This window comes from Oncorhynchus masou, chromosome 2 (genome assembly GCF_036934945.1).
Source record: "Oncorhynchus masou masou isolate Uvic2021 chromosome 2, UVic_Omas_1.1, whole genome shotgun sequence".
Classification (NCBI taxonomy): domain Eukaryota; kingdom Metazoa; phylum Chordata; class Actinopteri; order Salmoniformes; family Salmonidae; genus Oncorhynchus; species Oncorhynchus masou.
In genome coordinates, this window is record NC_088213.1 from 22535409 (window position 1) to 22550473 (window position 15065).

A 15065-nucleotide genomic window follows, 5' to 3' on the forward strand; every position below is an offset into this window, starting at 1 on the left:
ACAACCAACTCTATCTGTCTCTGGCTGGTCCAAACCCACAATCTATGGTCCAAACAGAGAATATACATGACAAGTTTTACAGCAGCCTTTTCTAGGCTGGGAGCCTTCCTTGACCTTCACTGTACTGGCAGCAGAATGTGGCTGCATGACACAAATGGTACCATATTCTATAAAGTGCACTACTTTTGATCAGGGCTCACAGGGCTCTGGTCAAGAGTAGTGCACTACATAGGTAATAGGGTGTCATTTGGGACACAAGCCTGAAACTGAGACAGGCTGGAGATGGAGCAACACTCAGATTTTTTAAGAGGAAATAAAGAGACAGTCACTCTCCACATACCCCTCTCCTTCCAGACTCACATTAAGCATCTCCAATCCAAAATGAAATCTAGAATCGGCTTCCTATTTTGCAACAAAGCCTCCTTCACTCATGCTGCCAAACATATCCTCGAAAAACTGACTATCCTACCGATCCATGACTTCCAAAATAGCCTCCAACACTCAGCAAACTGGATGTAGTCTATCACAGTGCCGTCCGTTTTGCCACCAAAGCCCCATATACTACCCACCACTGCGACCTGTATGGTCTTGTTGGCTGGCCCTCGCTACATATTCTTCGTCAAATACACTGGCTCCACGTCATCTATAAGTCTTTGCTATGTAAAGCTCCGCCTTATCTCAGCTCACTGGTCACCATAGCAACACCCATCCGTAGCACTCGCTCCAGCAGGTATATTTCCCTGGTCATCCCCAAACACTTACTTTGGCCGCCGTCAACACTTACTTTGGCCGCATTTCCTTCCAGTTCTCTGCTGCCAATGACTGGAACGAACTGCAAAAATCACTGAAGCTGGAGACTCATATCTCCCTCTCTAACTTTAAGCATCAGCTGTCAGAGCACTGTACCTGTACACAGCCAATCTGTAAATAGCACACCCAACTACCTCATCCCCATATTGTTATTTATCTTCTTGTTCTTTTGCACCCCAGTATGTCTACTTGCACATCATCATCTGCACATCTATCATTCCAGTGTTAATTGCTAAATTGTAATTAATTCGCCTCTATGGCCTATTTATTGCCTTACCTCCCTAATCTTCTACATTTACACACACTGTACATAGATTTTTCTATTGTGTTATTGACTGTACATTTGTTTATGTGTAACTCTGTGTTGTTGTTTTTGGCGCACTGCTTTGCTTTATCTTGGCCAGGTCGCAGTTGTAAATGAGAACTTGTTCTCAACTGGCCTACCTGGATAAATAAAGGTGAAATTAATCCATTTAAAAATGTAAAAATCCCACAGAAGAGATTGGTAAAACAGCTTTAGTTGAGAGGAGAGGTATTACCCTAGTAGAGGTTTTACATTGGAGGTATTAGCATACACAAGCATAGCATACACAGCAGCCTCTAATTAGGACCGTCTCACTGCATGGCAGCCATTGTCCCTGTGTTTGGCATCTCAGTAAGACAGACAATAGGGGCCGACTGGCTGGAGGGCCCGTCAAGCTAACGATGGTGGCAGCCAAAGGTAATTGGATAGACTTTATCCTCCTTAGGCCAGATATTAGAGAATGGTAATCAATGCTCTACTTTTCTTTCATAAACGATTAGATTTTCTGCTGCGGTTAGGTTTAAATCCCATTCATTTCAATCCCCTTCTTTTCTGAGGGACAATTCTTCAGAAAAGTATTTTTTGGTCCATACTAAGAGACTTACACAGAAAGAAGAGGGTAAAAAACAAACTACACAGAGCTAACTAATGCCCCTGACTGTGGGAAAAGAAGAGCAATTAATAAGGTATCAACGGTATCAACATCATAGCTATCCAATAGGCCAAAACTCTCAATTATGTATTTATTGTGGTAATCTGGACACTAGTAAAAATGAAATTGAAATAGTTAACTAAAATGCATGTTGGTAAATAGATGCCAGTGAAAAGATGTTGTGCCAGTTTGGCTGCGTCTACACAGCCAGCCCAATTCAGATAACTTGTTCTACCAATTGATCTGTTGACCAATCACATCAGATCTTTTCACATCAGCTCCCCTTTGGGCTCCTGGCGCAGCGGTCTAAGGCATTGCATCTCAGTGCTAGAGGCGTCACTACAGACTCTGGTTCTATCCGGGGCTGTATCACAACCGGCTGTTATCGGGAGTCCCATAGCGGGCGCCGAATTGGCCGGCGTCGTCCGGATTAGGGGAGGGTTTGGCAAGGTTAGGCCGTCATTGTAAAATAATAATTTGTTATTAACTGACCTGCCTAGTTAAAAAAAAGGATAGATAAATACATCAGTGCTGATCTGATTGCTCAAAATAACAATTTGTGAAAAAATATTAGCTGGGCTGCCTGTGTAAACGCAGCAATTGTGTGATACATACATCACTATCTCCACCATGGGGTTAAAAAGTTGTATTTGTCTCCCAGTTTACAATGAATGTAGTAAGAAAGAATCAAGTAACAAAAGCTAAAAGCAAGCATTTTGTAGATGTGCACTGTACCACCTCTGCTGACATGAATCTAAATTATAGCCACAATCATTCTGTGACCATACAATAAGAAATGTAATCATCCCCAGCTTCCAATTGGCTTGTTCAACTCCTATCCTCTTCCCTTGGAGAGAGGGATGATGCTGGTCAAGTGGATGACTTCTGTCACCTGGTGGTGGGTTACAGAACAGAACATGCAGATAAACCACTGAACAAAAATACAAATGCAGCATGTAAAGTGTTGGTCCCATGTTTAATGAGGTGACAAAACAAATCCCAGAAATGTTCCATATTTTTCTCAAATTTTATGCACAAATTTGTTTACATCCCTGTTATTGAGCGTTTTTTCCTTTACACCTGACAGATGTGGCATATCAATAAACTGATTAAAGAACATGATCATTACACAGGTGCACCTTGTGCTGGGGGCAATAAAAGACCGCTTTAAAATGTGTAGTTTTGTCACAAAACACAATGCCACAGATGTCTCAAGTTTTGAGGGAGAGTTCATTTGGCATGCTGACTGCCACCAGGGCTGCCATCAGAGAATTGAATGTTAATTTCTCTACCAAAGGCAATGTTGTTCAATGTTGTTTTAGATCATATGGTAGTATGTCCAACCGGCCTCACTGCAGACCACGTGTAACCACGCCAGCCCAGGACCTCCAATTCTGGCCCTAAGCCCTCACAGGGCCACCCATGGCTGCACCCCTGCCCAGTCATATGGAATCCACAGATTAGGGCCTAATAAATTTATTTAAATTGACTGATTTCCTTATATGAACTGTAACTCAGTAAAATCTTTAAAATTGTTGCATTTATATTTTTGTTTAGTATATATGCCATCCAGCAGACACTTTTTATACAAAGGGATTTACAGTAAAGTGCGTGCACACATGTATAGTATGTGCATGTGATTCCTACAGGAATTGAACCCCCGACCTTGGAGTTTCTCATGCCAAGCTCGAATCAACTGAGTCCAACAACCATATATTTACATACACACAAGTAAGTACACTAACAGGGAGAAAACACATAAATAGAACAAGACAGTTGAAAGCAAAAATAGTAATTACAGAAGTTTAAAAGCTATAAAATACAAGTCATCGAAGAGTTAAAATTGTACTGGATTTTATTGCAAAAAAAGAAAGTTTGCTGTGTTCACAAAAATTAACAGAATTGCAACAACGCGCTCTGCTAAATAAATAACAATGCACGCTAGTTAACTTGAAACCATACATACCCCCTGGAATACACTGTTGTATTACAAGGCACACTTGCCTTTTTGCTCACAAATTGCCTTATTTTTCAGTAGATGCTTGGGCTTTAGTTTGGCTAAAGCCATAAGGTTCCGCTGCTGCCTCAGCAACATCACTCTTCAATGGAAATGCAAATAGAAACAGATGCAGAGCAAAACCTTTAGCTAATTATACAGCAGCACTACTTACAGTGTGTGTCCCTGAGCAGTGGAAAAACTGTAAAGCACAGCATGTATCCTTATAGCTTGTATTATTGCTCCTTTGCTGGGTTGCCAGATTGGGTTGATATCATTAGAAAAAGCGGGTATTAATGACGTTTCCTGCAATCCAGTCATACATTAAAGACTTTCAACTCATACAAAAGCAACGTTTAGCAGCCTTTGCTGTTATCTTCAAGGAAATCTGTAGAAAACAGAGGTGAACAGGTAGACACATTAAAGAGTACAGGACACAGTCATCTCAGAAGGGTATCCAGGTCATTTCCATACATTATGGGCTGTCACTAGGTAGTTTTCATCTGAAGAGGCAAAACTATGACAAAACAATGGGATGCCTTAAATCAAAATCAGCAGGGGAATCTATAAAAAACATTGGCAAAAAGTTAAACATTGCTACGAGCAACTTCCTATAAGCGTTATGATTAAATGGATATCCGTATAATGTTCAACCTTCCTATGACCACATTACTGCCATAAACAAGGATCTGAAAAAATATACTTGGAGGTCTGATTCCACCCCATCTGTACAGAAACACAAACAATAGCTCTTACAAACCTCACTTACAAATCTTTTTAAGGAACTAAAAAAAATCATAGAAAGAATTTAAGCAAAAAATATATTTATTTTCGCAAAAAAGCAACATTAATTTAAACATACATCATCCTATTTCCTATGAAAAAATGAGGTTCCAGTTCTCTAAAATCCGTGCAATAGAAAAGATCCTGTTGTGGTTCATCAGACTCAGTAGTTCGTCTCTGTGTGTATTCAACTGAGAGCTCAAAAAGAGTTCCGTCTCTGTACATGATCTAGATCGACAACATTGCAGTCGGCAACTGCAGACTTACTGATCAACAAATCACCTTGGATCTTAAATAACTGTATTATTAACAGTAGACCAGTCAGTTTGCTCCGTCCGTGATCAGCTACTGAACAAAATGTATGGTAATGCTCTCGAACACATCCACAGTCTCTGCCTCAGACTTAGTCGTCCTTCTTGTCAGAGATGCTCTCTTCCTTGTTTTCCTCAGAGCAGACGTAATTGGTGGAGGAGAATTCTGACTCCACCCCCTGGAGGGCCTGGTACCGCTGGAGCTCCAGGTAGGTGGTGAACAGCTTGGCATACTCTGGGTGGTTCAGGGCAAACGCCTGGAACTCGGCTGGAGAGGGAAATGGAGAGACAGAGGATCAAATCAGAACTTACAGTAGAATATCTGGTATATTATCGATGCTCACGAAACTGGAATTCAGTTTCAGAGGGGATCTGTGACTAAAGAAGCAATTCTGTTACATCATAAAAATTCAAACAAAATTCCACAAAGTTGTTGTTTAAAATGGCCTACTTTTGGTGAAAGTTATGTTAATTTCCTATGGATATTAAAACTAAAGGATAACAAAACTATACAAATATTAATATCCCACTTTCAAATCCATATAGTTTCTCTTTCTATATTTCTAGAATGGAGAGATCCAAGGCTCAACCCGGCCTTTTCTATGGTGTTCCGTCAAGGCAAGCAGTCAGCTGCCTTTAGTTCATGCTGGAGTCCTCCACTTCAGATAACCGTTGACCTTCACAAGGGTCTACTTACAGAAAGTGATGAATTCAGAGCTGTCTGTATCTATCTCCTTAAAGAGTTTGGAGACGTTGAGGTCACACACGCCTAGAGCAGAGCGAAGCATGGAAGAGAACTCTTCATGAGTGATTCTTTGGTCCTCGTCAGTGTCAAACAGCTGAGAGGAGAGGGAGACAATTAGTTAAGTAATGACAACACATAGGCTTGATTATTGAAACCGAGACTGCTCTTATGACCGTGTGGCTTTCAAACCTACTTCATGTTCCCCTCAGACAACCACAAAATACAGTACCCCCCCCCCACACATATTTGACTTTATCATAGCCACTGAGTGCTCCTCTATTGCTTCCAAACCATGGGTCTGCGTCAGCTATGTTCCAACGCCCCAATGTAATGTGTTGTACAGCTAAATGTGACACGGCAACATTCGCAACAAGCAGGGGTTTTATTGGCCGAACCTGGAAAGCTGTGCGGAGGACCTCTTCGGTGTTAGCTGGCCGACATAAGATGGTTACACCGATGACATACTCTCTGAAGTCAATGGTGCCATCTCCATCCTAGAGAGACAGAGTGACAGCTAAGTATCAGTTAACAAAGCCAGACTACACATTGCATTCGGTGGACTACAATACTCTACAAATACAGTATGTTTTTCCAAGATGAACAATGGTTCCTTTATTTCTTCAGACAGTTTGTTTACCCTCTGAACAAAGCAGTGGGGGACCGCATACTAAATCCTCGATTACTTAGCCCATCCAGTCACAGGTTGGAGAGAACAGACAGAATGGCTGTGGTCTGATTCTCTATGCTTCAAAAGAATAGTGGAGTCATACACTTCCCTTTGTGGATTTCAAAGGAATGTTGTAAGAAATATGGTGCAGACTTCCTCCAGCCAAGCTTGCACCAATCCAACACAACCTAGGTAAGCCTAGAAGAGAGATTGAACCGAACTAGATGTGACTGGCTCTCACCCTGTCAAATAGAGCAAACAGCTCCTGCAGGGCGGGGCTGATGGGCAGCTTGAGGAAGCTGGCGAACTCTTGGATGGTGATGCGGCCTCCTTTACAGGAGCAGGCCACAGCTGCAAAGCCCTCTAGCTCCTTCTTCACGTTGTCCCACTTCAGGCTGAGGGGGACCGGGGAGGAAAGGAGGAGGGCAGGACACAAGGACTTACTCAGGGGCGGAAGAGGGTGTAGGTCTGTGTGTGTGTCCAACTATTACTAATTGCCGATGTAGCAGTTGGCCAAATAAAGCAGTATTGTGTAAGGCAGTGTTACTTCAGTGTGGAGCTTGCCAGTGGGTGACACAACAGTAATATAACAGGACATAGTGTGTTGCCACAGTGGCAATAGCACAGTATTAGAGCGGTAGAGGAGCCAGTCTTACTCAAGTTTTTGACTGATCTTAGTGAACTCCACTAGACCAGCCTCCATTGGCAGGGTGAGCTCCCCAGCCGAGATCATCAGTCTACAGTCCTCATATGTGTGGTCCGTCACTGGCACACCCAGGGCCCTGCACACACATAGGGATAGAATTGAAGAGATGGGTAAGAATATACATAAGGAAGATATTATTAAATGCTGTAATACCATTCACACACACTTACTGGGCCATAACATTTCGTACTGTCCTGGCGAACAGCACAGGTCTTTTCTTTTCCTCCTCAGTAGGGGTAACTGGAGGAAGAAACTGGAGGAGAGGGCAAAGGTCAAAACAGGGACTAACCAGGAAGTACAGGCTAACTGGAGGGCTACCTAGATAAGGTCTTTATAACACATTCATAAGCCATACATAACACCTTTACAAACCATACATAACACATAGGTACTGCTAATGAACGTGTTATGTAGTCATTATCTCTTGGCTTTCTAAGTAAGTATTCCTGTGTCGTGTGTTAATACTAACCTCTATCTCTACATTGGTGTAGAGCTGAGACAGAGTGAGAAGCAGCAGGGTTTTCCTGAAAGAACATCACCACAAACCATCATCACCTCTATTCAAAGGGCATAACGGTAATCCCATACAAAAAGATTGAAATGTAAGCCCACTAAACTGAAAAACAATTCATCTCTCAACAGTGAAAATCTCTATTCCCAGAGTTTGAGGCCTAACTATGGCCCATGAGGAGAAGTCACAGGAACATAGTTGCAATGTGAGACACGGTACAGAAAACAACAGGGGACATGTAGCGTCGAAGCATTGAGGCAACACTGATGATTGTAATCCACTGAGTGCACTGCAGACTTACGATCTGAAGCCTTGCCAAGTCCAAGTCACAGTGTCCAGTCTGTTGGGATATCTCATGACCACAGGCTGCACCGGGACCCCAGGGACGAAGGCACCTGACGGGGAGAGAGGGACAGAGTGAGACCCTACTGACCTCCAGCACCAGCACTGACCACTATTCTAACTTAATGAGCACACACACACAACCTATATGTGCAAACACAGGAGCACAGACAGCCTACTAATTGGACAGAGTGCAGCCGATGACAACTCATTTACCCACAGTACACGTCCAACCAATAACAAGACCTGAAGCTGGATTCATCTAACCCTGATCAATATATCAATCAGTACTGTAAGGAAGCCACTAGTATTAGGTCTGTTGGTTTGGCTATTGGCACTGTAGTAGAACAAAGTAATTCAGTTAGATGCAAATGTCTATGCAAAAACTGTAACATGCCATAGAGTGTAATTGATGGTCTTATATGCTGTTATTTGCATTGATTATGAGATGCATTCTCAGGTTTACAGCTTTAGGATTGAACCATAGCAATTGCTACTGTATAATTCCCTCAGATCCTAATAAGCCTAGTTCTTGGTATTGAGTGAAGATGATCAGTCAGTCATTTCCTTCTGAAGTTAATTATCACATCGTGCAATCTATTAAATGTCGCTATGGCTACTGTTCTGTTTCAGGAAGTAATGGATTCACTCTGGCCCCTTCCCTCTGGAGAAGCCCATTGTGTGTGCATTAGGTGACTGACCACACAATGAGGCACATAACATGTAGCATACTGGGAGTAAATGAAGAGGTGGTGTCATAAAAATGGTAACAGTATTACTTCCGTCACGCTCCTCGCCCCAACCTGGGCTTGAACCAGGAACCCTCTGCGCACATCGACAACAGTCACCCCCGAAGCATCATTACCTATCGCTCCACAAAAGCCACAGCCCTTGCAGAGCAAAAGAAACAACTACTTCAAGGTCTCAGAGCGGGTGAAGTCAGTGATTGAAACTCTACTGGCGTGCACAGCTAACTAGCTAGTCATTTCACACCGGTTACACAAGCACCCCAGAAAGAAGCTAAATGAACACCATTCTGCAACTGCATGATGGCCCTATCTCTGCCATTAGTTTACGAGTGAATTTGCATTAAGTAAATGACACCACTAGTGTGGATGGTACTGTGTGTCTCTCCCAGCAGACTCTCTGTCCCCACTATAAACAAATGACAAACAGCCTGTTAAGTGGGAATACAACATGGACACTGTAGGGTCCCACATGATTTTCATACCCTATCAACAGTACACTGTTTGGTATACGTTGATACCTTAGATCCACACAAAGGTGTTTCTACTCCTATTTAAAAACAAGCATGGTAGTGAAGTTCAACCTACCTTGTTTGAAAGTGATGAGACATGAGCGATTTGTACAAGTCCCTTCAGGGAAGACCAGGATCTGGAACATAAATAACTAAATGTTTCTTTTAGGAAAGGGAGATACCTAGTCAGTTGTACAACTGAAATGTATCTCCTGCATTTAACCTAATCCCTCTGAATCAGAGAGGTGCGGGGGGTTGCCTTAATCAAATCCACATCTTTGTTGCCCAGGGAACAGTGGGTTAACTGCATTTCTCAGAGGCAGAACGACAGATTATTACCTTGTCAGCTCGCTGATTTGATCCAGCAACCTTTTGGTTACTGGCCCAATGCTCTAACCACTAGGCTACCACCACTGACAATGTAGATGGATCTAGTCCAGTGTTTCATTCTATGCTGAATGAAGCAGACTTTCTGTCACAAAGAAGAAGCCGCAGAAATTGTGTTCGAAGGATATGTCACGTGAGAGGAAGTTGACAAGCTAGACAAGACATGATAAATTATGATAAAAAATGTCAAATGGCTGTGTGTGTGTGTGTGTGTGTGTTTATAACTATACTTGTGGGGAACAGAAGTCCCCCACATGAATAGTAAAAAAAAAAAAAAAAAAAAAAAATGGCCCCCAGTTGGTTAGGCCCCATCAAATGGTATTTATGGGGGGGTTTAGGGTTAAGGTCAGAATTAGTGTTAGAATTAGGTTGAGGGTTAGGAGCTAGGGTTAGAGTTAGGGGTTAGGGAAAATAGGATTTTGAATGGGATTGAATTGTGTGTCCCCACAAGGTTATTCAAGACTGTGTGTGTGTTTATGCATGCTACAGACCTGTGGCCAGCGGCCTCCAGACTTGGCTCTGCTGTCTATCTCCATAATGGTGTTCTTACGGGAGTCTGGGTCCTGTCTGGAGACCAGCACCGGCTGGAGACACCGCACAAACCCTGGATGGAGAAAGGAAAAACACATCAGATAAACTCACACACTAGCGCTGAGCAATTAGTGTTTTTTAGTGTTTCGAATACGATTATTTTTTAAAGATTAAATGCGCTATGCATTATGTGGGTTGAATGCTGTTATACATAATAAAACAATTAATAAAAGTCCCATGATGGTAGTGACTGTCCATTACTGCTTATCACTTATTAACCATCATTTATTCACATTACTTTACTTTAATAAAATATTGCAGTTGTGTATATTACATCTGTTTTATTTCATGACTTTATTATTTTTTTCATCTCTATAGAGTTGCTACCTATGCTGTCTGACAATATCACTATTTTGTAGTTCTTCAAAGTAAATAAGGCATACGTTATGACTGCTGAATACCAACTATCAATCCCTAAGATCATATATTTTTTGTTTACTGCACAAAGCAACATCTGCTTTCTATATCACCTCATGATCTCGCATTCTTCTGTCTTCCGTTGCAGGCGTAAAAGAAACACAGACCGAACAAGCAGATGCGCAATAGATTATGGTCATTGTAGTTAATTACCATGTTTTATGCACTAAACTATGTATAATATTGGCCTGTTGAAAACTACATCATCACACAGTTCAGGCTAGATCTGATTTATCTCTAGAGAATGTACGAGAATGTGTGCAATGTACGCATTGAGCTCACAGAATAAATGTATTTTTTTAATGGAAATTAAATAATCGAACCACTGTTGGTCAATTAGTTGTTTAATAATGTCAGTTAATCGCTCAGCACTAACACACACCATTAGAGGCTGGAGGCCTGTAACCCTGGAGAGAGGAAACACACACATCAGATAAACACTAACGGATATTAAATCTGCAAACAGAATCAGCACAAATACCCACACTTATCATTGACAGACCCACACACACTTACTGTTGACAGACCCACACACACACTTACTGCTGACTCACAAACACACACTTACTGCTGACTCACAAACACACACTCTAAACAAAATAATCCCTCTACTAAAAAACAACCGAAAGAAACAACACTCACTGCCGAATATAGGAGTGGCGAGGTTCTCAGTGCGGGACACAGTGGAGGGCAGGCCTGCTACGATGCACACAATGCCATCAAAGAAGGTGGAGTGTGGGGCCACAACCAGAATGGGGGCCTCTGCACTGCTCACCTGCTGGCCCTTCACCACCACCCTGAAGCCCATGAAGAAGTAGTAGGACCTCCCCAGGAACGCCATCACACGCCGACACATGAACCTGGGGAACCAGAGAGTCAAACAACAGAGATTTAGCATGAAACTATACAGATTAAACTAACAGTTGTATACTGTCAGGAATATTCACCTACAGACACTGAACATGGATACATATAGCCTACATCTGAATGGACCAATATTACAGTCAACATAGATCTGTAGTACTGTACTAAGTTGGTGCTCCATGTTCATAAGCTAGTTAGTGCTATCAACTATCAAATAAAACAGACCTGAACACGAGCGATAAACAACCTGCAGCTGCATGTAGCTGTGGTCATATCAACACATACAATCAAAGAGAGAGGGAAGTGGGCTGCTTTTGAGTCACAGAAGAACACATTTGGTTTATTTATCATGTGTTGCATCAAGCCTCATGCAACATATCTCTATGAGCCCCTCCATTCTGAGGAAATAAAGAAGAGGTAGATAGTGTTTCGTTCGATACAGACAAGATCTAATGAAGACTGCTTCAGCTACACACAAACTGGACAGTTTTATCTCCATCTCTGCATTCAAAGACTCAATCATTTACACTTACTGACACTTGTGGCTGCTTTGCATCATGTATTGTTGTCTCCTCCTTTTTGCCCTTTGTGCTGTTTTCTTTGCCTAATAATGTTTGTACCATGTTTGTGCTGCTACCATGTCGTGCTGCTGCCATGTTGTGACACTATCGTGTTGTTGTCATGTTGTGTTACTACCATGCTGCATTGTCATGTGTTGCTGTCTTAGGTCTCTCTTTATGTAGTGTTGTGGTGTCTCTCTTCTCGTGAGGTGTTTTGTCCTACTTTTGTATTTTATATCCCAGCCCCTGTCCCTGCAGGAGGCCTTTTGCCTCTTGGTAGGATGTCATTTTAAATAAGAATCTGCTCTTAGCTGACTTGTTTTCTTAAATAAAAACAAATAAATAAACACACAGACAGGGCTTATGTAGGCTACATTCCTTTTAACAGCTTGACAGTTTCATTTGTAGTTGAGGATGAACAAGAATTTCACAAAAAGTGTGAAATTGCATAGTTGTTATTCCTTCGTCCTTCCTGCATTTCTCAATGTGTGAAAATCCCACAGCTCTTGATGTATAGGAGCAATTCCATGGTAACAGAGTGATGCTGAGACAGATTTTTCACTTTAAAATCTAGGTCAAACAACAACAAAGACTGCAAAGTTAAAGTTGCACTATGCAGGAATCTCTACGCCATTTCCTGGTTGCTAAAACTAATAGCTAGCCTAATTTCAGTTTATGTGACAAAATAAGCTAGTATAGTGTAGAGAGTAATTATACAATCGAAACCTCAGTGAAATATGGTTTCCATAATCAAAATAATTGTTTTTTCAGCTGTTTGAAAGTGGTGTACAAAACCGAAAGTAAAACACTCAAAAACAAAAATTAACGGGAAGCATAGAAATAGTGCACACAGAACAGATTTACCGATTCCTATACTTGCTTTCATGTAGAATGATAGATCTATAACTCATATTTCTACGTGAATTTGGACCGTTGCCCAAAAATATACATATTTTCACTTTAAACAAACCACAACTATATGCACAATGACTACTTTGAACAATTTCCACAGAAAATTTAACAAAAACACACAGTGCACATGCAACATTTGGTAAAAGAATGATGGTTTGTGCTGTTTGTGCAGTTCTGTGAATGTGGAAGTGCCCCTACGCATCAAGAGCTGTGGGATTTTCACACATTGAGAAATGCAGGAAGGAGGGAGGAGTAACAACTACATAATTTCACACTAGTTTAACTCTTGTTCATCCTCAACTAAAAACTAACTGTCAAGCTGTTAAGGACTGTAGCCTACATCAGCTCGTTCTGTGGAGCTGAAGCTGTCTTCATTAGATATTGTCTGTACTGTCCAAAACACCAGCAAGCTCATCTTCTTTCCTTTCTCAAAACTCTGTTACCATGTTACTGCAAATAGGCCTAACTACTTAAGTCATAAACAACAATGCTCTGTACATCCTCTGGAACTAATGACTAAAGTACTCATAGTGGATGCATAGTTGACATATAGTTATACATACAGACCAGCAGTGGCACAGGATGGTGTTTTGCAGTATATTTACCGTCTCCATCCGGTCATGGGTGCCACTGCTCCCTTGAGAGGGTGCATGAATGTTGTTATGACAGCAACAGGCCATGTTACCATGAGAACCAGAGTCAGGAAGATGGCACGGATAGGTACCAGGAAGATTCCCCGGAATACACACTGCAAAGAGAGAGAAAAAAACATCACACACACACCAGTTTTTTTTTTTTTTTTACAGATCTACAACGTGTTAAGGTTACTGACTTCATGTCACTGAAAGGACTTTAAAGAGCCATTTTTAAACACACATTTCCTAACCAACATATATAATGCGCAACGATACAATCATTGACCAAGGGATACGCACGTTATAAACTTTTCATTCTAGAAATTCACATGGTTGGAGAACTTTCTAGAAGGGTACACAAATACCTCCATTGTTTGTGTTCCACAAAAACAAGGCATTACAAAAGGATTGTCAGGGTTTCATCGGTTTAGATTAGCTATGTACCTGTACTGTATGCTATAGTCACGCACCACCAGACACACACACACCCGAGGAGCTATAGAGGACAACCACCCGGCTGCGCTCATCGGTGGGTAGTGGAGTAGAACTGTTTACGTTTGAATACCAACCCCAGTTCCGTGACCGATAAATTCATGAGTTAATCGATTTATTTTACATTTTATACTCACTTTAATAATGTCAGCCTTTGCCAATTTCACCTCCTGCACAAAAGGATTAAGGACGGCCGGAAGAAACAGTGATTGCTGCCTGGGTAACGCGAACACTCTCCGGGGAGTCATTCTTCTCGCTCGGGTCGCGGTATGGCGTCAATAAGCTTTAGAATTGCACAGTAGTTCTGCAATCACCCCACTTCCTCGATTCGAATGTTGCGATAACATCGTTCACAACAACCGTAGAGTGAGGACTAGAGTCATCTGGCACTCTGCCTCCGATTACTTTTAGGCCCCACCTACTGCACTGGGTTTACGTGGGATTGTAACCTTTTGCCTGGTGAGCAGTGGTGGGGTGAAACCACAAATAAAATGACTTGACACATTGGAAAGAATTTACACAATAACAGAGCAAACTAGAATCCGATTTGAGCCTAAACAGAGTACACCGTGGCAGAATAACTGACCACTTTGACTGACCTAAAATGAAGGAAATCTTTGACTATGCACGCTGTACGGACTCACGAAGTATAGCATTGCTATTGAGAAAAGCCGCCGAAGGCAGACCTCTCAAGAGAAGACAGGCTATGTGCACACAAAATGAGTTGGAAACTGAGCTGCACTTCCTAACCTCTAAATGTATGACCACATTAGAGACATATTTCCCTCAGATTGCACTGACACACAAAGAATTCGAAAACACAATGTGCCATCACAGCAGCAAGATGTGTGACCTGTTGCCACAAGGACAACCAGTGAAGAACAAACACCATTTTAAATACAACATATATTTATGTTGATTTATTTTACATTTTAACTTTAACTATTTGCACACCATGCCAATAAAGCCCCTTACATTGAAATTGATTGACTGAAATAAAATGGTGTTGAATTACAAAATGTATAATTTTGAAGCAACTTTACAAGATTAGGGTGGCATTCAAGAGACTAGATATGGGGCCTAAAGAAAAGAAAACAGAAATATCCATAGAAGAATAAGGAG

At 41.6% G+C, this 15065-nt stretch overlaps 1 protein-coding gene across 1 annotated transcript; it reads right to left on the reverse strand.

Annotated features, from left to right (window-relative positions):
* Positions 1–3603: 3603 nt before the first annotated feature.
* Positions 3604–14319, reverse strand: LOC135557093 (lysophosphatidylcholine acyltransferase 2-like). Its single transcript, XM_064990348.1, has 13 exons — positions 14081–14319; positions 13422–13564; positions 11123–11340; positions 9964–10076; positions 9162–9222; positions 7787–7880; positions 7444–7498; positions 7145–7227; positions 6925–7050; positions 6510–6663; positions 5997–6095; positions 5554–5695; positions 3604–5124 (listed from the first exon to the last, which is right to left on the reverse strand). Exons 1-13 carry the CDS (start codon positions 14189–14191, stop codon positions 4949–4951), a joined length of 1575 nt encoding a protein of 524 aa, XP_064846420.1. The 5' UTR covers positions 14192–14319; the 3' UTR covers positions 3604–4948.
* Positions 14320–15065: the final 746 nt, after the last annotated feature.

What these genes read in the sequence shown, in the direction of transcription:
- LOC135557093 (XM_064990348.1), bottom strand. Translation starts at nt 14,191, where the DNA reads ATGACTCCCCGGAGAGTGTTCGCGTTACCCAGGCAGCAATCACTGTTT. An exon ending in CCCATGACCGGATGGAGACG is followed by an intron (nt 11,341 to 13,421) that starts GTAAATATACTG and finishes CTGGTTCCCCAG; the next exon opens with GTTCATGTGTCGGCGTGTGA. An exon ending in CGCCACTCCTATATTCGGCA is followed by an intron (nt 10,077 to 11,122) that starts GTGAGTGTTGTT and finishes TTCTCCATCCAG; the next exon opens with GGTTTGTGCGGTGTCTCCAG.